This window comes from Mugil cephalus, chromosome 14 (genome assembly GCF_022458985.1).
Source record: "Mugil cephalus isolate CIBA_MC_2020 chromosome 14, CIBA_Mcephalus_1.1, whole genome shotgun sequence".
In the NCBI taxonomy this organism is placed as follows: Eukaryota; Metazoa; Chordata; class Actinopteri; order Mugiliformes; family Mugilidae; genus Mugil; species Mugil cephalus.
This window is the reverse complement of record NC_061783.1, coordinates 19,992,388-20,019,253: the sequence shown is the minus strand read 5'-3', so window position 1 is coordinate 20,019,253 and position 26,866 is coordinate 19,992,388. Positions and strand designations below refer to the sequence as shown.

The following is a 26,866-nucleotide window of genomic DNA, read 5'->3' as shown; positions in this document are numbered from 1 at the left end:
ATAGTCCCCTGTTCCGTCTCCGTCGCCTCCTTTTTTTATCGCGCGCTCCCCACTCGACGCCGTCCGCGAATTGGCCCCTCGTCTGCAGAGAGGCCGAGAATCCAATTATGATCCGAGGAGCCGTTCCAAAAAAGCCGCAACAGTATCGCACGATATTTTCAGAATATTATTTCTTTTGACAACTCCACCAGGCGTGGGAAAAAAAAAACAAAAAAAAAATAAAAAACAGATGAGGATAGTTTCTTAGAGTTAACTGTCTCGTGGGTGTGTTGTGTTGCTTTTCTCTTTTCTTCTTCTGGGGATATTTATTGTTAGCGTGAGTGAGATGACGTTTTCAACAGGCTCCTGCAGCCTTGGAAAGTGGCAGATCTGACAACTAAGATATAAGATAAAGGAAAACAACAACCGGCACTCACATAGGAGCGGCGGTGCTCAATCTAATTGAGCTAGTTTCAGAGAAATAATACCCCGAGTGGCCTTTTTTTTCTTTCTGCTTCATGGATACGGTGAATGAGTGCTGAAACAAGCACTTTTTGTCTGAGACGTGGAAGCTCTCTGTGACATGATTGTACTGTTAATAATAGAGTCTGTGCGTGGGTGGGTTGAAACGCAATCATCGCAGTGTTTGCCTGATGCCGTGAGAGCGGAACAAAAAGTGCTGTCAGAGGCGACGCACTAGAGATTCACCTCTCCCGGGCTTGTTCGTAGCCGCAGTCTTAGAAAACAACGTCTGATTCGCTGGCGCGCACTCGCTCAGCCTGTCAAAACGTCAAACGACTACTATTTTATTTGGCAGCCTCTTTGACGGGAGCTTTAAACGTCTGATCCCATTTAGGTGTTTCCCTAAAAGTGCTGAGAGTGTTTTACCCTTGTCTTATCGCCGTACCTGCCTTTGGAGCCTGTGCTTCTTTGGCCCGTTGAAGCTAACATGCAGTCTACTCTAAAGTTTTTTTTTCTGTCGATCTGAACTACGACATCTTCTTTAATTTAAACGCATGCGTTTTCCATATGAACGGAAATGTGTTTGTGTCGTTCTTCTTCTTTTAGTGGGGTTTCCTCTTTTGCATTTAGTTTTTCACAGCGTAGTGCATTAAATTCTGAATTGTGCATTTTGTGCGATTATTTTCTCCAATAGGCTACACTGACATCCGGATCCAGGCATCGTTTTTCTTTTTTTTTTTAAATGCAGTGATGATAAACTTTGTTGAAAAAGAGTCCTGTGAGATGCATTGTGGAGACGTGGGTTAGAAAAAAAATACACCTGGCTTCTTCTCCCTCTCAGGTGCTATGAGCCGACTCCTCCTTCTCGCCTCCTTCTCCGCCCTCAGCTCCTCCTTCTGTCTTGGCTGAATCGGACTCGGCGGTGCCCCTGGAGGCGGCGCCCGGAGACGCGGCCCCTCGCAGGCTGCCGTCGGGGGTCGCGGCCGCCAGGGAGCGAGGGTGGGAGGTGGGGCTGGCGCTCATCACGGAGTCGGGGGTCCGGCTGGCGCTGAGTTCGCCGTCTGGGACGGCGGTGGTCTCCGGGCTGATGGAGCGCGCTCCCTCGGTCACGGCCGTAGGCGACATAGCATTCAGGAGGGGCTTGTGGGAGGCGTAGGTCACCGGGGCGTCGGTGTCGCTGTCGAGCGGGAGGCCAGAGTTTGTGAACTCGACCCCGGAGTCACTCATCTCCAGGAAGTTGTCTGAGCTCAGAGTCTGGTAGCGGCCGGGTTTGGTCACTTCAAGGCCCTGGAAGAGGGAGGAGAAGATGGAAGCGAGTGGTTAGAAGTGGTGCAAAAGAAGACGACAGCAAAAAAACGTGTGGGAAAGAGAATGTAGGTGTGAAATAAATAGAAATGCAGGAAAAAATAGAACAAATGAAGCGAGCAGAATAAAGGATTTCCCCAACAGTGTGCAGGAGGAAGAAGGAAGGGAGGGGGAAAAGAAGGTCAGAGAAAAAGCAACTTGAATAATTCATGTGCATGTTTCCATGATTATATTTATAGATTTATGTCCCTCTCTTCTGCAGCCAACACTATTTATGTTCCTTGTTACACTTGTACAACTAAAATATACAGTACACAATAAAAATGTTACTTACAATTTACAATACTGGTATATATATATATATATATAAACAAACAAACAGAAATGCATATACTTAGAAATGGCACCGACATAAAAGAGGCTACATTTAAATAACGTTAAATACGGAGGAGACATTTCATTAGTATAATAAGTAGTAAGGGTATATAAGTACATATATACGTGCAGATGATAAGGACTAAAACTGGTTTCAAGTTTCAAGATAATACTTAACGAAACATCGGTGAAGGGAGGTGTCCACTCGAAAACTGCCTACTGCTGTTGGCTAGGCTAGTTAGCTGGTGTCTTCCTGTTGGTTGCTAGTTGGTAGCTGACTCTTTTTTTTTTTTTTTTAGTTGGACTGGGTTTCTAAATGTGTTTTGCAGAGGGGAGAAGTGTTGGTTTTATAGTGTAGCTGCATGTCCCATCACTTCTTCTCTACTGCTGTTGGCTAGGCTAGTTAGCTGGTGTCGGTTGCTAGCTGCTAGCTGACTGCTAGCCTGCTGGTCGGTTTTTCAGTAGGACTGGGCTTCTCAATGTGTTTTGCCTCGTATCTTTCCTCTAATGAATGTTTTAGCTTGTAGTTGTGGCCACAGGCACGAAGAAACAGGTCAAACAACAAATCTGGAAAAAGAGGCCGCACCTTTATTCTGATCTGATCTTAAATATTAAAAGTGCAGTGATTTCTGCAGAGGCTGCAATCAGTCCTAACTCCCTGAACTCTACAAACCTTAATCTGTTCCTTTGCTGTGTGCAGTGTGTGTGTGTGTGTGTGCGGCTGATTGCCTTTTAATTACATTTGGCACTTGGGTGACATTATATAGCAGGTGGATTTTGCCAAGCAGCCTCAAATAGGAGGACGGTTAATGACCTTTTGGTGTTTTAAATCTTTCCTTATAAAACTTCAGGACAGTACTTGCATGCATCTTCTCCTAATAATTAAGAGGACGACTCAATTCTCACATTTTACTCTTGTAATGGTCCTTGCATCTGCATCTCTTATCCAAATCATCATTCAGCGTAAAACTCTGCTGATTTCTATTAAAGGACTAAAACAACCTCATTCAGTGACGAATACTTGGCTTAATCCTTCAGTTGTTCACATCGATCATCATATTTTAAGTTAAATTCATAGTAAACCACTGCTTATTTACACATTAAGGAGTTTGTAAAGCTGTTTGTGGCTGCCTGGTCATGGCAAGTCCAATTAAAAGGGGCAGCGCCAGGAATTTTAGGGCCTATGAAAAAAAAATCACATAAATCTCTTGACATTGGAGAAAGTTAAATAAACTCAAAATAAATTCTCCAAAAATAATGAAAACTGTAGATTTTTTTGAGGTTTGAAATATCACCATATGAATGTAACAGAACCAGTGGCCAAATTAAAAGTCTTTGACGTCCAGTTTTCTATCCAAATGACTTTCAGTGGACAACATGACAATGCTCTAAAGCCTGTCCTGGGACATTGTGGACATCAGATAATTTTTATATCAGTTTATCTTACTGAAAAAAAACAAAATATGAGTAAAACATTGCAGACTTCCTTTCTCTCTTTCCCTTTTTTTCCCAACCATTTAAGACCTAAACATCCGCCTGCGGATTAAAAAAAAACGCTTGCTGTGTTTCAATTACCAATGGACAAAATTCAAAGTTTGGCTGAACACTGGGAAGTTGTACTTTCTGGGCCCCAGAGCGAGTTTTTTGGAGGAATTTGTTGGTAAAACACAAGGTTAGTTATACGCTTGAGATGCCACAAAGATCTTCCAGACAAAAGCACAACTTCCCAGTGTTCAGCCACACTTTGAATTTTGTCAATAGCGCAAACTACTGTGAGTTACTGTGATGCTACGTAGTACTTCCTGCTTCAAAAATACACTATTAATCACAGTTTCGCACTGTTTTGGTTTTACCAGGCTATATTTTTTAGCCGTTGTTAGCGCGACGTGGACTTGCAGTTCTCTGAAAAACTAATCAAATTACCAATAAATGTAATATTATGGGAGCTTCTAACTACTGTTTACACACGGGGCGGCCATCTTGGTAACTCAACTCAGGGGGTAGGGACGATTCCACAACTTTCTGGGTATAAAATTCCAACTCAGAAATTCCGACTTCTGAGTACAAATGGAGCGCACCATTAGCGCTCAACACCTGAGGAAAATGGCCGCCTTTTTAGCTGCAAAAAGCTCCACTATATTCCCCAGATAGTCGCTGTGTGGCATTTGATGCAAAGTCGAAGAGGTACACACAAAAAAAAATTAATAGTTGTTAAAAATAAAGTTGAAAATGAAGCCAAAGGAGGGCTGCAGATTTAGGGGAGCGTACTGTGTTCATCACTAATCCGATTAGACCTTGGAATTTCCTTCACGGCATTTGTGGCATTTTGATTAATAAACAACCCTCTTTGGTTCCACCACTGACCTTGATGGTGACTTCTGTGCTCTCCGAGGGTTTATCACACACGGACTGCGTCAGCGATTCCTCCGTGAACCTGCTGTAAGCCTCGTGGACCACCTGCAGACCCGGACACACAGAAGAAGAGACACACACGGAGGCAGGAGACGGGAGGGAAATTTAGCCACGGCTGCGAAACATCCCAGGAAAAATGGAGCTTTCACACACAGCTAGTCATCAAAGAAAAAAGAAAAAAAAAACACACATCGACACCACTGGAGATGACGTGAACACACACAGACACACACACACAGAAAGCTCTTAACTACAGATATTAAAGGGGACACTGTGTCCTCGTGGTAGGGGTGGAGGCTGAGAAGACACAGGGCCTAATGTCTGAAAAATAATATCTGGACCGCAGGGAAGACGCCCTGAGAGGAGGAACCAGATAGAAGCAGACGAGGCGACAGGAAGGTTTAAAGAAAAGTGGAAGTAATGAAAGATGGATCGGTCGAAAGAGAAGGAAAACAGGTCAGAGGAAAAATGGTGGAGAGCGAACAGAGACAGGTTTGAAAGAATGAGGGTAAGAGTCAATGGAGCCATTTTGAAGAAAACGTCCAAGTCTGGTATTTAATAATTTAACCTGCTTTTATTTGTTATGCATTTTTAATTTCTCCGCAGTGTTTGGGATTAGTACGACCTAAGACGTATAAAAAATAAGCATCGTCTTTCAACAGGAAAAAAACAATGTCCTCATATGTGGACGCTGGTACTATTTCATTATTTATATTGCACTCAATTTGTATAAAACTGTTTATTTTAATACCTGAACGTGGCTGAGCAAAACCAGAATTGCAAAGAATTGCGAGTCCCAACGTCCTCAAACGAGTACTTGCTAATTAGCGACGCTGTATGTATTAAATTTGCACAACATATCAAACTAGAAACATTAATGAGCATAAATAAATACATTTTAACCTTTGCTACCATCAGACTGAATCGTCCTCTAATGAGGACAATGGGTTTAAATGAAGCAGAACAAGCTGCAATAAAACCTAAAACTTCATGTCCCCATATGAGGACGCAGGGTCTCAGGAGGTTAAGATTAAAATCTTTAGATATTTGGGATCAGTGGGACCTAAAAAGTAAAAAATAAATAAATAAAACAAAAAAAGGAATCATCTTTGAACTGGAAATAGTTTTTGAAAAAAATTATGTGGACACAGGGATTATTTCACTGTATATTCCATTATAAGTCATCAATGTGTAACCAAAATATAAAACTGTTTATATTAATGCAAAAGCAGAATTGGAAGTGACGAAATCCCAACGTCCTCAAATGAGTACTTGTGAATTTATAAAATTTTCATGTCACGTCAAATTAGAAAAGTTAATAAGCATAAATAAACAAGTTAATTAAGCCTTCGCTAACAGTACGTGACAAAAGTATCTCCATATGAGGACAACTGGGCTAAACGAAGCAGAATTAGCTGCCACAAACCGAAAACATAATGTCCCCATACGAGGACGCCGGGTCTCAGGATGTTAAAGTCCCTTCAAAGTAAGGATTTGCATCTGTAACAGGTGAAATATATTTGAATATTTTATTTTTTTTTGACAGACTTGTATCGTTTTTGAATACTTAGTCCCCAGAAACACTTCTATAATGAAGCTCGACACTTTGCCTTCTCTGGGTTTTTATTATATTTCTCCCCTAAAAGTGACTCCACCCCCACAAAATACTTGTTTAAGAGCAGTAGCACAGGTTTTTTCTGAACAAAACTAAGTCCTGTGTTGGCTGGAACTGCCATTATATATCATCTTTGTGGAGGGAGAGAAGTTGATTGAATACTGATGAAAATGAAAGAGGGGAAGTGGGAGTGGAACTATAAGTATGACTGAAGAGACACCAAGTGGAAACTGAGAGACGGATGGCGAGAGCAGGATGAATTGCAGTAAAAAAAAAAAAAAAATGAGACACGAGGCTGTAAGAAATAGTCGTAGAGGGAAGAGACATGGACGGGGAGAGTGATGGGAGGCCAGGTAGACGGAACGAAGCGAGTGGGATGTGAAGAAGCTGTGAGGCAGAGAGAGGGAGTAAAGAGGTGAGATTGATTTGAGTTTTCCCGTCGGCCTCTCGGGTTAAGCCCCGAAAGGTCGCTGACATCCTCTCACACGTGTTGCCTGTGTTCTCACGTCTACGAGAAAAAAGAAAAAAGAAAAATCCATAACGTGTCAGAGTGAGTGGCATCGAGGGCGGCTGCTGTCATCTCAACCTCCACCGTCAGAACACCGACACGTACGTTAAGCTCCCGACGGTACGGCAGAGCACACACTGTGAGCACACGGAGACAGCTTACTGCTAAATAAAGGTTTACAGAAACACACAGACGCCTTAAAGACGACGGATACACACACAGACAAGTACAATAAATAATAAAGCCTCATTCGCACAGGACGGGTTTTATCTGGGGACCGCCGGTAATTTGTAATGACTGCAGAGGTCGTCATTAATCCTTACTTTTGCAAAATATAACACAGGGGTCCTGTGATAAAAACTGATCCAGTGCAAATCGACATCTTTGTGGCTTTAGTTTCATTTGCTGCTTTTTTCTTCTTCTGCTTCTTATCACTTAGGAATCACGAAGGATGTGCTTTAAATCAAAGTCAAGACGTCGCCATTTTGACGGATGAAATCATAAAACCAAGCATTAATGTGGGCCAGTATATAACTGAGGGGCTTAGTCAGTTTATCATAGTTCAGGTGTTATAGTTGATCACATGCTTTCAGGCCCAAAATCAACATGGCCGCCTATAACCAATCACCACAGGGCATTATATATATATATATATATGTATACAGTAGAGTAAACTGAAATTTTAAGTTATTTATAAATATATAGGGACCCCCTTCCTACTATATTTTTATTTTATTTATTATTTATGGGGGGAAATTAAATATATACTGTATATAAAAAATGTCCTATCAACCAAAGGTTTTATGACCCCCTGCAGTACCTCTGCGGACCCACTAGGGGGCGCGGACCCCCTGTTGAAGACCTAGTTTGTAATAACTTAAAGTGATTTCTTGGACACAGATACAATAAATTTCCATACAAAACAAAAAACAAAAAGAACACAATAAAAACTGATTTTGAATGAGCTTGTTTTATTATTGTTTAGATAATTAGAAGTTATTGTTCAATTCACACATTATTTAGTGATATCTAGTCATTTGTTTTATTAATAAATGATTTGGTTCCATAATAAATAATTATGAATTTTGTAAAGACAAATTATCATAATGAATGATTTTACTTTTAATAAAAATGTATGTGACATATATCCCATGGACTTTAAAAGTCTCTCAATTATATATTGATCCATGTGTTTATCTACAAAAGGTGGAGCTGATTTAAACACTGACAGGTCGTTTGTAGTTTCTTCCCAGGGATCAATAGTCTCGTCTCTTTTGGGTTTTATGTTTTATGTGGACTCCCTGTTTAACCTGCAGCACCTTCTTTTATTCAAGTTATTTTTTTTTTTACCTCACAATCATGACACAACATGACTAGTTCAGTCTGTAATTTATAGGGCGACCAGATCTGAGTTTGTGAAAAAGAATAGTTTGTCTTTGACACACTTTTAGTTTTAGGGGAAATAGAGGACGTCTGGTCACCCTAGAAATTTAACAACAGAGAAAACAGACTATACTATATATAATATATACTATATTAAATACCTGAGAGCAGTTATAGTTAAACTGGCTTCTTCTTATTAAACAAATAACATCCTGACAAGTCTCTGCTTTATTAAGGATGGACTCAAGCAATTAAAAAAAAAAAAAAAATCCCTAAAATCCTTGAATATATGGATATTTTTTCACATTTTAACCATATTCTAAGTTACTTGATGCATTTTTAATCTCAATTCGTCATTAAACGAAATGCATTTTAATATATCCACTAATAAACATACCTTTTGGTGAGTTAAATATTTCCAGAGAAAAACATTTTATAGTTAACTTTGTCTTTGCGCTGCTACTTTGTACCGCGTAGTGTTTAAAATAATTTCTAGTGGGTGTTTAAAAGCTATTAACTGTAATAATATATGACATATCATATAAATGATATTTAAGAGTAAATGTAAAAACAGCACATCATAGCTAAAGTGTATTTACATCTTTTCACATATTAATCTATTACTGGAAATCAATTGGAAACCTGAATACGAACACACACAACACTGAACACAAACGCATACAAACAAAGAAACGAAACACAAAGAGCTCACACACAGACTTGTTAGGTCAGTGATTAATTGGCCTGTGACAAAACTACTGCCACGCACATATACACATATATATATGTATATAAATATACAGGAGAGTTACCTCTGATCCACACAATTAAACAAGAAGGAAATATGTGCTTAACGTCAACAGTTACCGTAACGTCTATGACATCATGTGACTCTCAATTATGATTCCTGAGCCGAAGTTGTGCGACAGATTTAACACGAAGAGACGTTTAAAGATCCTCTCTGCAAAGTATAACTGCAGATATATAAAGAAACGTACTTATAAAAAACAGTTTACGGCTTCTCCCCTATTTAAAAAATCTATAAATATGCAAATGTCTCCATTTCACCTGTGTCACTTATCATGCACCGATCAGGCATAACATTACGACCACCTTCCTAATAGAGGTGACTCATCAGAGAATGGACATGGGTCTTCTGAAGGCGTCCTGTGGTGGCTGGAAACAGGATATTGTTAGTTGGGGGGGTCTTTGAGGGGAGGGGGGCCTTTATGGGTGGATCATCCCACAGATACTTGGTCAGTTTGGGATCTAGTGAATAAGGAGGCCAGGTCAACACCTTGTGCTATTCTTCATGTTTTTTTGAGCTGTTCCTTTTGTGTATGTGACTGTGTCCTGCTGCCTTCAAGGTGTGTCATTTCTATGGGGTGGGGGGGTGTCTGGTCTGGTCTGGTCTGGTCTGGTCTGGTCTAGGTGGGGGCTACATGTCTAAGTAACATCCACATGAATGGATGCCAGGTCCAAACGTTTCCCAGCATGATCAGTTTTACTTACTTATACTTATTACTTTTATTTTTACTTTTCAAATTATTACTATTGTTATTATTATTATTTGTATTATTCTCAATTTGTTTACATGATTTTTTCTTATTAATATCTTATTATTTAATGTTTTTTGTTTGATTTATTTATTTCTCTTATAGAAGGTAACATTAGGTGCCAGGTCCCAAAGTTTCCCAGCAGAACAGTGAATTATCACAAGATGGTCAATTTTACTAACTTCTTACCGTAAAAACATGAGGGGCTATTTCTATTAGCCTACCTCTTTTTTGTCACTGTGGATTTATCTTTTCTTTTTTTAAATTTCCTAAGCCTGTAAATGTGTTGCCGTATATATATGTGTAATCTGAATTAATTATATGAATTATTATTATTATTTGTGTATAGATACACATATTGTTTTCTCATTTTTATATGATATCTTTTATTCCTATTATTTTACATGATTTTTTATTATGATTATTTATTTATTTTTCTCTTATCTTTCTCTTTCATAATGGTCATAATGTAGTGGCTGATCGATGTATGTTAAATTCAAGCTCCAGGTGGCGACACTTCACTCATTAGCTGTTGGAGTTGGACTCATTTTCCTCGCTCTCTGAACACATTCTGCCTCCAACAAAGTAAAAACAACCACAATAACACATTGCTCGAGTGGAGAGGGACTTTAAAACCAAGTTTTCTTAAAGCAAGTGACGACGTTTTTTTTTTACTTGTTTTAAGAAACCTAAGCTGCAACACTGAGAGTAAATACTGGATTCAATCAGTAGACATGTTTGCTGTTTGCACCCCGACCTGGGTCAACACTGCGTCTAAAATCCTTAAAGACAGTTCTCACACACGACTGAGCTCCTCAAACCAGAACTAGACACAAACTCATAACCGGGATTCACTGGCTTTTATCTGAGCTTAACCTCCTGAGACCCTGCGTCCTCATACGGGGACATGAAGTTTTAGGTTTCATTGCACAGGCGAGGTTCAAACATATTTATTTATGCTCATTAATGTTTCTAGTTTGATATGACGTGCAAACTTAACAAATTTTATCAACGAGCTACAGCGTCGCTAATTAGCAAGTACACGTTTGAGGACGTTGGGACTTCATTGTTCCCAATTCCGGTTTTGCTCAGCAACGTTCAGGTATTAAAATAAACTGTTTTATATTTTGTCACACTTTGAAGACTTCTTTATAATTTAAATAATAACATAATCCCAGTGTCCACATATGAGGACACAGTTATTTTCAAAAACTTCTACTTCCTGTTCAAAGATGATGCTTAGTTTTTATACTTCTTAGGTCCTACTGATCCCAAATACCGTGGAGAAACTAAAAAGACATACCGAATAAAAGCTCGGGTCTCAGGAGGTTAAAAAAATACATGATGTTTAATCTAATCAGGAAAGAAAATAAGATCCATTAGTTAATTAACAGCAAAAAAAAAAAGCAAAAAGTATTGGCCTCATTTAAGAAGTCTACCAGAAGGTTTTAGATTAATGTCCTACTTTTCCGGCCATCCTTCCATTTCTTAATCACTGATTGGACATTTACATCCTAAATTTAGAGCAATCTCATCCTATTCCATTTAATGTACTGAAATAATGACGCTTGAGCGCAGCTCGGTCACACAAACACTGAAACGTCCGTAATGATCACAGAGGCAGTTTGTTCCAAGTCTTGGTGCCAGAACCACTTACTCATTGACTTTTTGTCAAATTAGGTCTTCGATCAACTTCTGCCATAGTTCATAGAGATTGATAGCAGTTTCTCCTCCGTGTCCGGGATTCATTTAGTCTACGGATGTTCAATATCTTTAATGGTTTTCATATAAGTTCAAACACGCCATAATTTCAATTTATAAAAAAAATAAAATAAAAAATCCTTTGCCACGCTTTTCTGAAACTGTTTATCAATATTCTTGTCGCGCCAAGTTGATCAAGGATCTTATTTGCCACGGGAAGCTGCACATTTCTCTAGACACCAAAAAAAAAAACAAAGAAATAAAAAGATAAAGAGCGGAACAAAAGAGGCCAGAACAGTTCTCTCACCAAGAAGAGGCTCCGTTTGAGGCTCCTTAGAGTAAGAGGGAGAAACGTAACGTAAACATGCAACATTAGCGTCAGCTGGGCCGGGAGATCAGAGACATCCAGCTGTGACCACATACGGCCTCTTTTCCATATTATTTTCAATTTACTAAACACTCGTGAAACTTGATGAACAATATCAAAGTGTGAGAACAGTGATTATTCAGATCCTCTAAGATAAACACAAACATACAGACACTAGACAGGAGCCCTGAATGGGGAGTAGGTGTGTATGTATGATGGAAATTAAGGTTTTCTCCTGCTTCCTCCCACAGCGCAGAGACGTTCATGTTCGGTTCATTGGACTCAAATTCACTGCAGAGGTGAAGTTAAGTGTAAACGGTTGTTTGTTCTCTTGGTATTAGCCCTGTGACGGAGTTCGTGATAACAGTGAATTCATACAATATATAAATAACATTTTATTTTTATTTTTTTGTATATGTATGTTGTAAGTGCATATCAACCAGCACAGAGGACGCTTGTGCATCACTCCCACCGACTGGCCGACTGGTGGCAATGAAGTGCAATTTTTTAAAATATTTTTTAACTCAAAATCAAGATGGCCGACAGACGGACTGAAATACCTCAGGAATTCTGTGTGAATACTTCCGTAGCAGGGCAACACTGAAGGTAAAAAAAAAAAATAAATAAATAAATAAAAAATATGCTGGCACCAAGCAACATCTAAGAATTAATATAATTGTTAAAGTTTCTGGATAATTATTTTATATGAGGAGAAATTTGTAATTTAATGATGTGAGTGGACAATTTCGTAACTTTTGTAACTTTTTCTATTTGTCTAAAGAGGAATAAAAACACACAGGAAAAAATCGTGCATGAAAGGGTTAATCTCATAAATGTCTTATGAAAAGGAAGTTTTATTCTAAATTCTTTGTTGTGGCTTAAGTTAAATACGTTAAAGTCATATTTCTGTATGAATAGTTTGTGATAATACATTTTAAAAGACAAATTGTGTCTAATTTTAAATAAATAAATGTCCATTCTGGTGGTTTGGGGTCAGTTAATGAATTTCTTGTCACTTGTGCTTTCTTTTGCGCTTTGTGTTTTATTTTGAAAGTCCCAGTGTTTTTGTCAGCTTTACTTCCCCCCGTCTGTTTTTTTTTTTTTATTATTATTTTTTTTTTTATGTTTCTATGTATGTCTTGTTTCCCTTGTATTCTTTGCTAGATTGTCTTTGTAGTTCTGTGTCTTTGCATCCCAGCGTTACTCTAATTGGCCTAAACCAGTTTGTTCTTTGTTTTTAGGATTTTTACCTGCTCCTTACCAGTTTGTTCATTTCTGTATGACCTCCTTCTTCATTTTGGATTGAAGATTTTGTCTTCTGAACTTTGTACTAGGGCTCTTTGTGATCGCTCCTCGTCATCCTTTTAACGCTACAGTACTTTGTGGCTAATGGTACTTCTCAGTAAAGCTCTTAGCGTTAGCATCTTCTATTTAGCTACATTTATCATAACTGAAATGACCTAAAACTAACTCAAACTGAGGCTAATCCACTTTTCCAAATCCATACCAGTTCATATGAATCATTGTTGAGTCCAATTGTCCTTAATTTGATCTGATAATCCACATTTTTCCTGGTTTCGCTACATTTACTGCTGCATTTCACCATGTTTTTGTTTCTGTAATGCATGCGATGCCTCGTCGGCCGTGACGTCCAAACACCCGAGCGTGTTTCTAAAACGCGAAGGAAAATTAAAGAGCAGAGAGAAACATATATTAAGGCAGATCAGTAGAATGAATCAGCCTATAGAGTGAGAATTACTCCATAAACCACTGACAAATTAAAGCAGCTCCGCAAACACCCCATAAAACAGATGGATCTCAACTGGGGCTGATATGCAAAATCTGAAACATCCATAATCCTCCATCCGTCTCAGAGCAACTTTCAAGTCAGTCGGGACATTTGTAATCTAAGTTTGTTATACGGAGTATTGTAAACATTTCATCTAATAGTTTCTGCAAAGCAATCAGTCTCTGGCGGCGGCTTGTTTACAGGGACCCACTCATCTGTTTGAAGTGACTTTTTTAATTAGCTCAGTTTCAGTTTGAAGGATGGTTTATGACTCTGGCTCTGGACGGGGAACGAGGGGTTAACTGGAAGCAGTGAAAAGCTCAGATTATAGGTTTTTGGTTGAAATAAAAGGTATAAAAAGGCAGATTAATTTACCTGGATTAGATTCAAACAGCCTCTGGTAAAACCGTAAAACCAGCTGATTTAGTCTTGAATTTGACAGCGTTTTTTTATTAAACGCTCGTATAATTGACGTGGACACACATGGCTCAGATAATTTTATTTTATTTTTTATTTTTTTTAATTTGGTGCCTGTATCGAACTACCGTCCCTCAACAGAGCGATCGATCTCTGAGCCCGATGTCGAGGTGTTTTTCTTCGGGGTGACTCGTGTGTTTGTAATGAGCTTTTAATTGATCCATAAATTTAGTCCGTTAACAAACTGGTTGAACGGTGAGTGAACTGTCAGCTCTTCTAAACCCTCCAGTTAATCAGTCGGTACTGAGCAGGTAAACAGAGGCAGTTTTGAAAGCAATCACTTGTTTGTATTTTGTCCCGGTGGGCTCACCATAATTGAATTTAAGTTTATTAAAAACTGACTCTTAGCTAGTAAAATCCACCAGTTTTTTTTAAAAACATTCCCCCTGAAACTGATTAATTACAAGGAATCAGGAGCAATTACGCAAAATAAAAGCGGCATGTTTCACCTGGTGGGTACTAAACTCCCGTCTTTGTGTTACCGCATTTCTGTCCTTCACCCTGCAACGGCTCTGTAATGATTTCCACTTAACGGTAATAAATAAAATGCATTTGTCGAGCTGCAGTTTCAGAATCGCACGACTCTTCTGTTTCTGTTCCAAACAGCGTCGCTTCCTGTCAGGCTGCAGACGAGAGCTGGTTCTTCATTAAAATTTAAAACGGGACACGGTGTGAAAGCGGCTTCCTCGTTTCGTGCTCTCAGGCTTCAAACCGCCAGCGCATTGGACTCGTTACTGTAATTACAGGACAATGGATGCAGAGGTCCAACTGAATGAGTGAACTCTTCAATATAACACGAATTAGAGCGGGAATGTTTTTACTGTTGGAGAGATTTTATGTTATATGTGTTCTACATTAACCTCAGCCCAGTGTTATTTATAAATATACATCATTGTTAACATTTTGCATTAAATACTAAGCTGCAAAATCTCTTTAGCTAATATTGCATATAAAAAATAAATAATAATCTGTTGCAGAGTGATGAATTAGGTCACTCTCTACTTTCTTTTTAGGCTTTTAACATCTCTATTTTGTTCAGTATTGCACTCACTCATTTTAAAATGTTTACATCATTGGTAGTTGATCTGAAAAAGACAAGACCGGATGAGGGGAGGAAAAAAAAGGAAGCAGGAATCATGTTTATCCGTGTCGTCCTTTGCAGCAGTGACGCGTTTCATTTGGCCGTGAACACGTTTGTCGGGTCCAGCACCGTAGGGGAGGAGGCTGAACATCTTGACTCCCACAGCAGGACCAGAACGTTTGTATACCTTTAAATCCCATCACACAATCACACGCTACATAAAAAAAAATTTAAAACAGCTAATTAAACAACCAGTTCTGTGGAGGGACGGTGGAGTCTTATCTGGTTGTTACCTGTCTGAAGGCCTCGCCGTCTCCCTTGCCGGCCTGCTGAGCGATGAGCGCCAGCTTCTTGTTCTTCTCGTTCCTCCTGTGCACTTTGTAGACGCAGGACAGCAGGCACACCAGCAGCATGAAGGCGATCAGGCCCAGCATGGAGAGGATGGCCACCGTCAGCGGAGGCAGTTTATACGCTGAAATTAAAATAATGAGTCCTTGGTGACTGCTTCAAACCCGGGAAGGAAATCATCTGTCATCTTTTCAAGTAGCATGAAAATCTAGTTATCTAGTTAACTGCCAGGAGTGTCATTACTATGGGGTGTGGGGGGGCTACATGTCTAAGTAAGGGGGGGTGGGGACTGGTCTGGTTTATGTGGGCGCTACATGTCTAAGTAACATCCACATGAATGAATTCCAGGTCCAGAAGAACATTGAATCGTCACAATATGGTTTAAATCACTTCTCATATTGATGGTCATAATGTTGTGGCTGATCGGTGTATGTGTTGGCCAGATGAAGCCAAACGAACAGAAATGTGAGTAGCTATTAACAGTATTTTTATCCTCACATATTCACATTTATTAATAAAAACATTCATAAAAACTATAAACATCTAAGTCAATGGTTCACAATATAATAATACTTGAGTTACAACTTTAATTCTTGCTGCATGTATTTATAGTAGACAACACTTTGAATATCTGCTCATATCTGCTTACAGCCTTATGATTTGCTATATATATTAAGTATCATGTAACTCTAATGGAAATGTGTTATTTCAGTGGTTTCAGGTTCTCTCGTACGCTCTGAGTAATAATTACATAAATGCCGACCACAGCGTTGCTTTCGTTATTTACGTGTTTGCTCTTTGACATGAAACACTCCTCAGCTGCAAAGTTCAAATCGCTCCATATCATCATTCAGGATAATAAAGCAATTTACTCTAATATTACTGTAGTTTGTTTACATGTGTTTGGAGCATGTAAAAAAAATAAAAAAAAAAGATAATGCGAAGACATCTGCATCCTGATCCTGATCTCGGCTGCTGGCAACTATGAGCCACACAGTCAAGGTGCATTCTGGATAATTTAAGGTATTTCTGCTTTATCTGCAAGTCTAATAACATAATATATTAAGTAACACAGAGGTAAATCTGCTTTTACAGGTTTGACAGTCTCATTACACTGACTCCCACTTACTATGCTAATAAGCGTAGCTCCTTCCACAAACCATCTACATCTGATCAGACTCTTTTCTGTTCCACTGAAAAACCGCCGCTAATTAGTTTATCGTGCAGCTAATAATCACAACTAAACGTACTGTTCATTCAAACCTTCCTCGTACCTTTTACGTCTATGTAGACGTTAACCACGGGGAACCCGGCCAGGTCCGTCACTCTGAAGACGCCGGCGTCGGAGACTTGGATCTTCTTCATGATGAGCTCCGAGCCCTCCACGCTCAGCCTGCCCTCCAGCAGCGGGTCCAGAGGCGTCACCACCGCGCCCTGGTCCACGATGACCCGCTCCTGATTGTCCGACTTGGGCCTGTAGACGATGTTGACGTTGGAGTGGTGCAGGTAGAGCTTGGTCTTCAGGTTTTCTCCGTAGTTGAGATGCAGAAAGGTCTGGTGCTCTGTGGATCACAAGTGCATCATGTGCAACTTTTAATATTGATAGTGATTCTGCAGACTTAAATATGTAACAACCATTAGATGGATTAAAACAAAAAAACAGCTACGATCCCCAGAGGATGACTGGTCATCTGTCATCTTTCCAATTGTTCCATTAGCTGTTTAACATATTTGCTTTTGAATTACTGTTCGGTGCAATGGAATTTGATGCACATTCATTTTCCACAGAGGATGAATTATTCACCACCTTATGATAATTCATTTAAAGACCCTCGTATTGTCTTCCCGTCGACTTTTGTCCTCCTGAGTCGAAACGGTTTGTTTAACTATTCATGAACCCTAAAATAAAATGTATAACCTCATTCTGTGTTACACACTTTTAGCCAACTCCTTCTTAACTAATTTCTGCATTTCTTTTGGGTATCCAGAGGCAGGAGATGTCTGAGATGTGTCAGAGTTAAATTATCAGTTTAACAAATACCTGCAGTATTAATAAATCCATATTTGTTTTAATGCCAACTGATTAAAGTGCACACTCTATGTGGACTTTAAAGACAAGTGTCATGCTCTCATTTACAGCTGGAGTCGTCTAAAAACCCTGCAGGCAGGTTTAACCTCATTTTGCATATATTTAAAAACAACTTATTACTTTTATTTAACCTTTATTTTTCAAATAAACATCAACATAGAACATATGAAGACTACTTCATATGTTGAAATGTTCAAGGTGAATACAACAGACAAATAACTAACTCCCAAGAAAATAATGGAATAAAAAGAAAATAGTCTGAAGCATTATGTTAATAGTCAACTACTCGTAAGCAGTCACGTGATATTATGACTTAAATTATTAAAAAAACATAACGAGGAGCAGACAAGCCCAAATAAATGTAAGAAAACTGTTGTTGTCATAGACTGTATATGTACGGGAAACATACGGAAAACGCCTTTATGGAGCGGTTGTCATGGCAACTGGTATGTCACATCCTGTTTCTATAGTGTGAGATAACTAAATAAAATGAAAGTTGATCATTGATCATTGATATTAACTAAAATGACTGAAACCTTCCATGGTAAATAACTTAAATGACGTGTATTTTAGTGTTTTGGTTTGAACCGTCCAAGGAGGTAATGACCTATACTGCAGCCAGCCACCAGGGGGAGCTCTACTTGCTTAGACTTCACTTTAGAGGAGCTGTTGATCTTTATACAGTCTGTTACAGAAGAGCACGTTTTTAGATGAGAATCTCACGTCTCTCCTCACCTTTGACGTTCAGGCAGTTCCACATCTTGATGTGGTCGTCGTGGTCCAGCACCATGAAGCTCCCTTCGTCCGTCATGGCGACCGCGTGCAGCGTCACCTTCTTCTCGGACACGCTGAGGCGCCGCTCGTAGCCCTCGGCTACGCCCGTCGACTTGTTGTACAGCACCACGAGAGGAGGATCTGTTGTGTGCTGAACCTCCGTCTGGTTCACTCTGATCAGGTTGGGCCTTGACAGGGTAAACGGAGAACACTCTTAGTGGACTAATTAGGAATAAGATTTTGGATTTAACTGAAACATTTCCCTTAGTATCTTCTAATTCGTTCCCTTCCTCCTCCTACTCCTCCTCTTTTTATTCAAATGCATCCTGCAGACCAGACTGGACCCTCCTACTGGCCCATTTTTGGCTTGCGGGCCACATGTTTGACATCCCTAGCATGGAGCTTATTTTACATAAATCTACTGTTACAGAAGGAGAGGAAATGAAACATGCTCATTCTGTTCCTGGTTGTACCTTTATGTCAAAGCAAATTAAACCAATATGTACTAAACATGACTCGTACAGATTTCTTTTTCTGACCTCACCTGAACTTCAGGGTGATGGGGCCTTTGACTTGATTGAGAGGGATGGTGTAGGATTCCCCGTACTTCACCACTTGCTCCAAAGAGCAGTCTGACCGTCAGAACAAGAGGATTAGAGGTGAAAGGTCAAGAAGGGCTTCAACTTTCTCATTGTACACACAGTTTCATAACAGCTCACTGAGGTATTGCAGTGCATTCGTATATATTTTTACCGTGTTGCGTTCAACGATGGCAACGTTGCAGTCTGTAAAACCGCTAATGCTATATCTGATGGTATTCCTGCACGGCTTAAAGTATTCTGGCACCAGGCCGGATCTCCTGCTTGTGGCGTTTGATCGCAATTAAATAAATTAAAAAAAAAATAAATTAAAAAAATGCAATATTTAGGATATTTCCAGGTTCCATCAGTCAATTAGTCAATTGAGTTCGTCCACCAATAGAATGAGAGTAAAGCAGCTGGGTCTTGATTGAGATTGAGAGCTACAACTGATGCTGCATTCAAGGCAACTTGAGAAAAAAAAATCTCGTCAAACTCGGAAATCACTGCTTCCAGAATAACATAAATAGCTGCTGCACACATTTTTATGTTCAGCAAACGGCGGAAATAAACCAAGCTTATATTTTTAACCTGTAATGTGAACGCTACGGTGTCGGAATTCTGAAATTTACGAATTGGAAAATAGAATTTCCGAGTATTAATGAATGCATCATCCAAATCGTCACTGTTGTTGGAAAGATGGAGAAAAAAATTGTAAAACTAGGAGAATGTGTCTTAACTGCAAACAAATAACTTAAAAATAGTAAAAGAATATATAATAATAACTCATATTAAATGTTCATTTTGCAATTTAGAGTTAGAATATGATCTACCGTTGTTTTTTTATAAACTGAAACTGAATTAAATAGTTGCTAGTCGAATAATTCCTCAAATTAATTAGCCTCAGAATTTTATTTTACTTTAAGCCTTGTTCCTGGATTGTTGCTGATCAAACGTCACATTTCTTGCAGCAGCTTCACAATAAAAGCAGTTTAAAAGTGCAAACACAGTGTGTTTGCTGGTGAGGTTAAGGCTTTGATATCAGAAATGTGTCTAGAGAACGTCTTTATTAAATCACCAATAGTTTGCTTCGGTGTCTCCACACTTCTATGATTTGTAGGAGCTGCATTTTCTGTAAAACTAAAGGGCTGACGTCTTTGTAATTGTAGCTTAACTGTAACTTTTCACACCTTAGCAGAAGGTTTTTCAAAGATGCTGCTGTCAAAACTATGATTTAATCCAGAATCTTACCCCTGACAAAGAGGACGAGGTGGGTGATGCTGGAGTCGTTGGTGTTCTTGATGATGTACGTGCCCTCGTTCTCCTTCTGCACGTTATCCAGCACCAGGTGGTCCAGGGTGTTGAGATAAGCGTGTTTGTACTGGCTGTTCACCTGACCCGCCTGCATCAGAAACACCTGAGCGGAGTCGTTGGTCGGCGGCTTAAACAGGACCTCGGCGATGCTCTTGGGGGGGATGTCGATGTGAACGTCCTCGCCGATGAAGACCGTCCTGTGCTCCTCTGTGACTGGAGGAATCAACATGTTTTATTTAGTCGCGTCAATATAAAGTTTCTTATATTCTTTCGGATGAATTCACCCCCGTAACTGTGTTTATTTTCTCGTGCATGTTATCTCAAAAAGTATTCTCCGTCATGCAAGTAATGATGCATTTTTTACCTTGCAACGATGCTGACGCGACTGTGGTAGAGAAGATGGGAAGGAGTTTATTTTAACACAAAGATCTCTAAATAAATCTGTTCCCTTTGTTCAAAGGGGAAAAATGTGCTTTTTTTCAAATAGTGTGAAATCATTTGAAATGTAAATGCTTCACATAATAACAGCTGAAAATAGACAAACAAAGGAAAACACAACCTGACTCCTCACAACAGGAAGGAAAGAAAACAATAAAGTGCAAATGAAACAGAGCACAGCATCATTTAGCTTAATTCTTGTTCTGGTTTTCGAGAATTCTGGTCTTGCAGGAACTTTGTTTCAGCCATCCATTTATCTGAACTCTCTCCCAAGTGTCTGATTACGTTTGTGCTTACCAGTGCAGAACAGGGCGCCAAGCACGACGCCGCTGATTACTTTCATCTTGAACAGCCGATCTCTGCAAAAAAAAAAGAAAAAGAAAAAGAGAGAAACCAATACACAAGACGATACACAACAAATGAAAAGGCTTTTTATAGCACCAGCACGGCTCAAATGAGACATTATATCAGAATAAAACCTTTTTATTTGGCGTGTTATATTTGCCCAAACCCTTGAGTTAGAGGTGCATCGCTTAATTGGGCTTCATTTCAAAAACAGCTAATAGAGGCGTGCCAACTTCAATCGCCAAACTGTTTCACAAATTAGCTCTTCAAATATCAAAGGGTGGAGCACTGCCAAGAATTCGAAGCAAGGAAATCTATGGAAGTGCTGCAAAGTAAATTAAACACGTAAAATGTCATCAAAGCACTGAAACGCATGCACTAGGGCGTAGGTCTTCAACAGAGGGTCCACGACCCCTAGAGGTCTGAGGAGGTACTAAAAAATACATAAATATGTCTAATCAACCAAAATCTTTGGTTGATTAGACATATTTATGTATTTTTCCTTTAAATATTCATTAACATGACACCAACATATTTTAGTAAAGGGATAAATGGAGGTGGAAGATGTTATCTTTCAATCATCACTTCACTCATTAAGCTGTCTCAACAGCTCACTGTTGACCTGTCAATCTAAGCTTCCTGTGCACACTAGGCCCCGCCCCCTATCGCTGCTGAGCCAATCACAAGGCCGCATATTACACACTGACTCTGTCAGGTTCCCTGCAACTGTCCGAGAGCTTATTCATTCCCCGGGTGAAATCCAGAAGCAATATTAGCAGAAGAGAAGCTAACTCATGCTCATCAGCCAACTACTACATAACAAAAAATATTTGTTTTATTGTTATATGTGTATTATTTTTAGAGCTTAATATTTCATGCAAAATTTATAAAAAAGCACTGGGTCAAGTTTAATATAGAACACATATAGTAGGTGGGAGGTCCCTACTTAATCTTTTATCAGTTTGGGCGTCCGTAGTCTGAAAAACGTTGAAGACCCCAACAGAGGGTCCGTGACCCCTAGAGGGTCTGTGGAGGTACTGCAGCTTGGTCACAAAATCTTTGGTTGATTAGACATTTTTTATCTATTTTTTAAAATTTTCCCCCACAAATTTGAATTTCTTCAAATTCACATTTACATGAACCCAACATATTTTACTAACAGTGCAATTATATATATATATATAAATGAATATTTGAACCTATGTATTATTTTTACAGCTTAATATTTAATAAAACATGTTAATAGTAATGTATATTTGTAAATAGCACTGGACTGACTTTAATATATAACTCATATAGTAGATGGGTGGTCCCTACTTAATCTTTCCAACCATTTTAGGGGTCCCTGGTCTGGAAAACATCGTAGACCTCTGCTCTAGGGTTATTATTGTCCTCTGTGCCCCCACTAGTCTTGCAAAGACACCACAGCATCTCATGACATGACTCAGGAGGGAAAGAACCCAGAATGAAGGAAAGAGACACAACAACAGAGGAAGGAGAAGGTTTAGGTATGTGATTCAAATGCAAGAGTGGACGTTTCGGCCCTTTAGGACGATGACTGGACGGCAGCCAGCTGGCACGAAGACACTCTGAGCTTTTACTACTTACTGCTACTGCACTGGATTAGATGAAGCAGTAGTAGATAAGGTTGGATAACGAGATGTACAGATAGAGGTCTTTTCTAATTTCTTTAGTTTGAATGTCACTACATAATGGAGCAATATATACTAGTATGTTTATTGGATAAATATAGGATATAAGATAAACTTACCTACATGACACAAAGTTAGAAAACAGTCATTTCAGGCCGAAAAGATGAACACGAAATGTACATGTGAGACTGACGTTGTTTTAAGTGTGAGGCTGTGAAGTTAATTAGACTCCCATCAAACACTCATCCGCACTGTCTTAACACCACCCCTACAATTACGCCATCGCTCGGATGACAACAAGTCAATCTAGTCGCTCCCAACCTCAGCACAACCCTTGTAGCTGTAACATCCATAATGGAGCAGCTGACACCAGTGAGTTCAAAAAAGCCTGCTCAGCAGTTCGGTGAATATGCACCAACTCAACCTTCAGTGTAAGGGGATGATGTATTTCCTCACTTAAATAAAACCTGCTTCTTTTTTTTTTCTATTTTACTTTTTTTTATTGCAAAAAAAGTTTAATGTAAAGCAGTTTCCAGAGTTCTTTTCCTCTTTGGAGCGAATCACTTTATATTCAGGGAACAATACAAAGCCACTGAATCTCTGCCAGCGTCTTCAGATGAGAGATTAGAGTGCTATTTAAAGGAGAAAAGAGAAAAAAGAAAAAAAAAAAAAAGCTCATCCACTCACGCTCCACACATCAACAGACGCAGAGTCGCTTCAGGAACGACGCCCCGGCATTAATGTGGGCAGAGAAATTGCTCAAGAGGCTCTTAGTTCTCCGGTGGAACACAGTAATCACTACGAATTTTCCTAATCGCCGCCTCGCGAAGAAGGTTTGAATCGTCTCACTTTAATGGTCTACAGAGCCATTAGCTTATTGCGTGTGTGTGTGTGAGTGTGTGTGTGTGTGTGTGTGTGTGAGTGCTCGCCCTAAATCACAGGTTTGATTCGTTGATAGCGAGGAACGATATGTCTGACAAGAAAATGAGAGGTTGTTGCTGATTGTATAAACGCACACACGGGCTTTAAAAGCTGACTGGAGACGTATTCAGAGTACATTTTCAGACTTGTAATCTGCCCCCTTGTGTAGAATATATATATAATTTATGTTGCTACTGTTATTTCAATGGGAATGTACACCAATCAGCCACAACATTATGACCACTGACGGGAGAAGTAAATAACGTTCAACAGTTCACTGTTGTGCTGGGAAACTTTTGGAGCAGGTTTTCGTTCATGTGGATGATTCTTAAATATTTACCACCCACCTAAACCAGACCAGACCAGACCCCCCCCACACTCACTCCCCACCCTCCACCCCACAGCAATAACACTCCTTGATGACAGCAGCCTGAGACAGACACACACACACAAAAACGGTTTAGGAACAACTCAAAAAAGAACATTTGTTAAGATCTGAGGCCCCTCCCCTCAGCACACAGGACTAAAAGGCCCCCACCAACAACATCCTGTTACCAGACACCTCAGGACACCCTCAGAAGACCCTCAGATGTCCATCCTCTGGTGAATCACAGCTGCTCTGGCGGCCCTATAGGGAGACCCACACAATATTAGGAAGGTGGTCATAATGTTCTGCCTGATCGGTCTATCGATTGATTTGGAAAAGAAATCCAGGAGGTCACACACTTCTCTGATTATTTTTGTGTCACAGGTTTCACGGGTTGACCAACAACTTCCTGCTGTAACTAACAAACAAATGAGATCAAATAGAAAATCTGTTGTGACGTCACAGCATCTCCAGAGCGAGACTCTGTGACCTTTGATGTAATATTCAGTGTAAACTCAACCCAAAAAAGAACAAGCACGACAACACATAAGTCTGTCTTATAGTTGTATAAACATCACAGGTGTTGTCTTCATTAATAAAACATTGTACATAAGAGCTTCAGCCGGTAACGTGACGCCTCTGTCTGAATGTAAACGGGGTCATTTCTCTCCTGTTAGGACCAATCAGACACGATCAACCTGTACGAGGCGAAGCAGTGACTGAAGTGTGTGTGTGACACGATCTCATCCTCCCTGACTGATGGCTGTAACAGCCCCCACCACCACCTCCACCACCACCACCTCTTCTCCCGGCCCACAGAGGCATCAGTTCTCCTGACTCCTCTCGTTACAGTATCATCTCTCTCATCTTCCTGCTTCGCTCTGTCTCTGGTTTCCTGTCCGTCCACCTCTTATCTCCTTCTGAAACAGTTACGCTTCATCCCTTCCCTTTGTTCTCTCTCTCTTTCTCTCTCCTTTTTTATCCGCTTCTTTTTTTTTCTTTCCTTCTGACTTCAGGGTGAGTCAGGATGAAACATTAGACTAATATCTGATATCTCCTACAGCACCATGTGTTCCATTATGGTTTCTCTTTGTACTGATCTCTCTCTGTGTCCTTCTTCTTATTTGCTTCAGTATTATTATCCTGATGTTATAAACGCTAATGAATTGATTTCCGCATGCACATATTCATCCAAAATTAAATACAGAAACCTCAGATCTTAAGATACTGAAATCTGAGCCACCTTGGAGGAGGGTCCCCTCTCTGAGCCTCTGCACTCTTCTCTCCTGTGCACCCCCATCCCCATCCCCATCCCCACGTCCACTCCCCCCTCCTCGCTCTTTACGCAGCCCATAACATAAAGCCCGGAGCAGCAGCCGCTGGTGGTGCAGCCAAGGGTGTGTCACGACACACCGGCGTGAATGGGGGCTGTCCTGTTAGGGGAATCGAAGATGGAGGAAACGAGAAAATGGGGAGCAGGGATGAGGGGGGGGTGAGGAATAAGAAAGGCTGTGCGTGGATTTCATCACCACAGTGGGACGCTTCGCAGCCAGAGTCTGTGCGCAACGAAATTCAATTTAAAAGCATATCCGAGAATAAGCCTTCAAAGTGAAGCTTCAAGTGAGCAAGAATCTGCAGATAAGTTGTTGCAAAAAAAGATAAAGGATATATTAGGTGTTTTTTTTTAAGTTTATAAATTCCCACGCAAGGTGTCAGAAATACTTCATCAATCAGTAAATGGCCAATGACAAATACTCTAATGTGTGCCGTAGTGCGTTGCGTAACCATTTCCACCAGGATGAACCAGAAAACCCCATTCAATTCAGACGGGTATTTCCCCGATCACAGGGACGACGATGATGCCCGTCGGTCTGTGTCACATACATGAAAACACTCGTTTTTCCTGCGACAACAACGACAGCATCAGCGGGGAAACGATGCTCTGCAGCAGAAAGATGCATTTAGAGAATTAGCCCCCAAAAAACTGTCAAAAGCATAGGAGGCCATTAAGATCAGTGATGTCTTCTAAAAATGAGCCATGCTCTGATTTCTCTCTCAAATTTGCATCGTTTCCCCCCGTTGGAAATCCGTAAAGTTTACCTCCTGCTATACCATAGCGCCTTTTTCTTGTGTAAAAAAAAAAAAAAAGCCTGTAATTGCTGCTGCTGCTGCTCACACGCCCTGAATAAACCAAATGGGACCGATCCACACAAGCAAATAGTCCAACCAGCAAAAGAAAACCTGCAGAATTTAACCCACTGCCTCCCTGCTTGGTCGAGAGGATGGAGGAAAAAATAAAAAGACCAATTGTTGTAATATATAATTATAAAGGGATGGTGGTAATTACCTTTGTCAAGCCTCGAATCCGAAAAATCACTGGACTGGGAGGGGCTCAGGAGTGATGTAAATCTCTCTTTATTATTATAATTATTATTATTTTTCTCTCTCTCTCTTTATTTCATTAATCTCGTCCACACCATCACCCCCAAGCCCGACAACAACAGACTTCAGTGGGACCGGATCGGGAGAAGCTGAAGACTTTCGGTTGGTGTCGGGTTTGTGGTGGATTTGAGTTCGGCTGCGCTCGGGAAGCTTCGTCAAAAAGCGCCGACTCCGACTCTGACTCTGACTCTGGCTCCGAGCCACGAGGAAACCTCTCCGCAGTTTATCCCCGGGACACCGCTAGAAAAGCAGCGACTTCTCAATCACCTGCTCAGTCAGAGCGTTTGAAATGGGGGTCGACTCTAATTTGTAATCTTATTTGGACTCTTAATTGGCTATAAAAAGTGTCCTGATTGTCCAGGACTAGATTAACACGAAGGGTAGTGGGGATGCTGGTAGTAATTATCACAGAGCCGCTGTCCAAGGTTCTTTTTGAGTTGTTCCTAAACCGTTTCATTTATTTTTCTGCCATCAAGGAGTGTCGTTGCTATGGGGTTTAAACGTTATTTGCTTCTCCTGTCAGTGGTCATAATGTTGTGGCTGATCGCTGTACAGTCGAAGTTATAGAGACCTGCAGGAGAAGGTCTC

General features: G+C 40.1%; 1 protein-coding gene across 1 annotated transcript; it reads right to left on the bottom strand.

The window, feature by feature from the left end:
- Positions 1-285: 285 nt before the first annotated feature.
- On the bottom strand, positions 286-26,458 carry LOC125020583. Its single transcript, XM_047606020.1, has 10 exons — positions 26,184-26,458; positions 20,849-20,910; positions 20,478-20,498; positions 20,051-20,326; positions 18,766-18,853; positions 18,183-18,409; positions 16,633-16,920; positions 15,304-15,482; positions 4,486-4,578; positions 286-1,728 (listed from the first exon to the last, which is right to left on the bottom strand). Exons 2-10 carry the CDS (start codon positions 20,892-20,894, stop codon positions 1,279-1,281), a joined length of 1,668 nt encoding a protein of 555 aa, XP_047461976.1. The 5' UTR covers positions 20,895-20,910; positions 26,184-26,458; the 3' UTR covers positions 286-1,278.
- Positions 26,459-26,866: the final 408 nt, after the last annotated feature.

What these genes read in the sequence shown, in the direction of transcription:
- LOC125020583 (XM_047606020.1), bottom strand. Translation starts at nt 20,894, where the DNA reads ATGAAAGTAATCAGCGGCGTCGTGCTTGGCGCCCTGTTCTGCACTG. An exon ending in CCTCGTCCTCTTTGTCAGGG is followed by an intron (nt 18,854 to 20,050) that starts GTAAGATTCTGG and finishes TCTGACGGTCAG; the next exon opens with ACTGCTCTTTGGAGCAAGTG. An exon ending in CCCATCACCCTGAAGTTCAG is followed by an intron (nt 18,410 to 18,765) that starts GTGAGGTCAGAA and finishes TACCCTGTCAAG; the next exon opens with GCCCAACCTGATCAGAGTGA.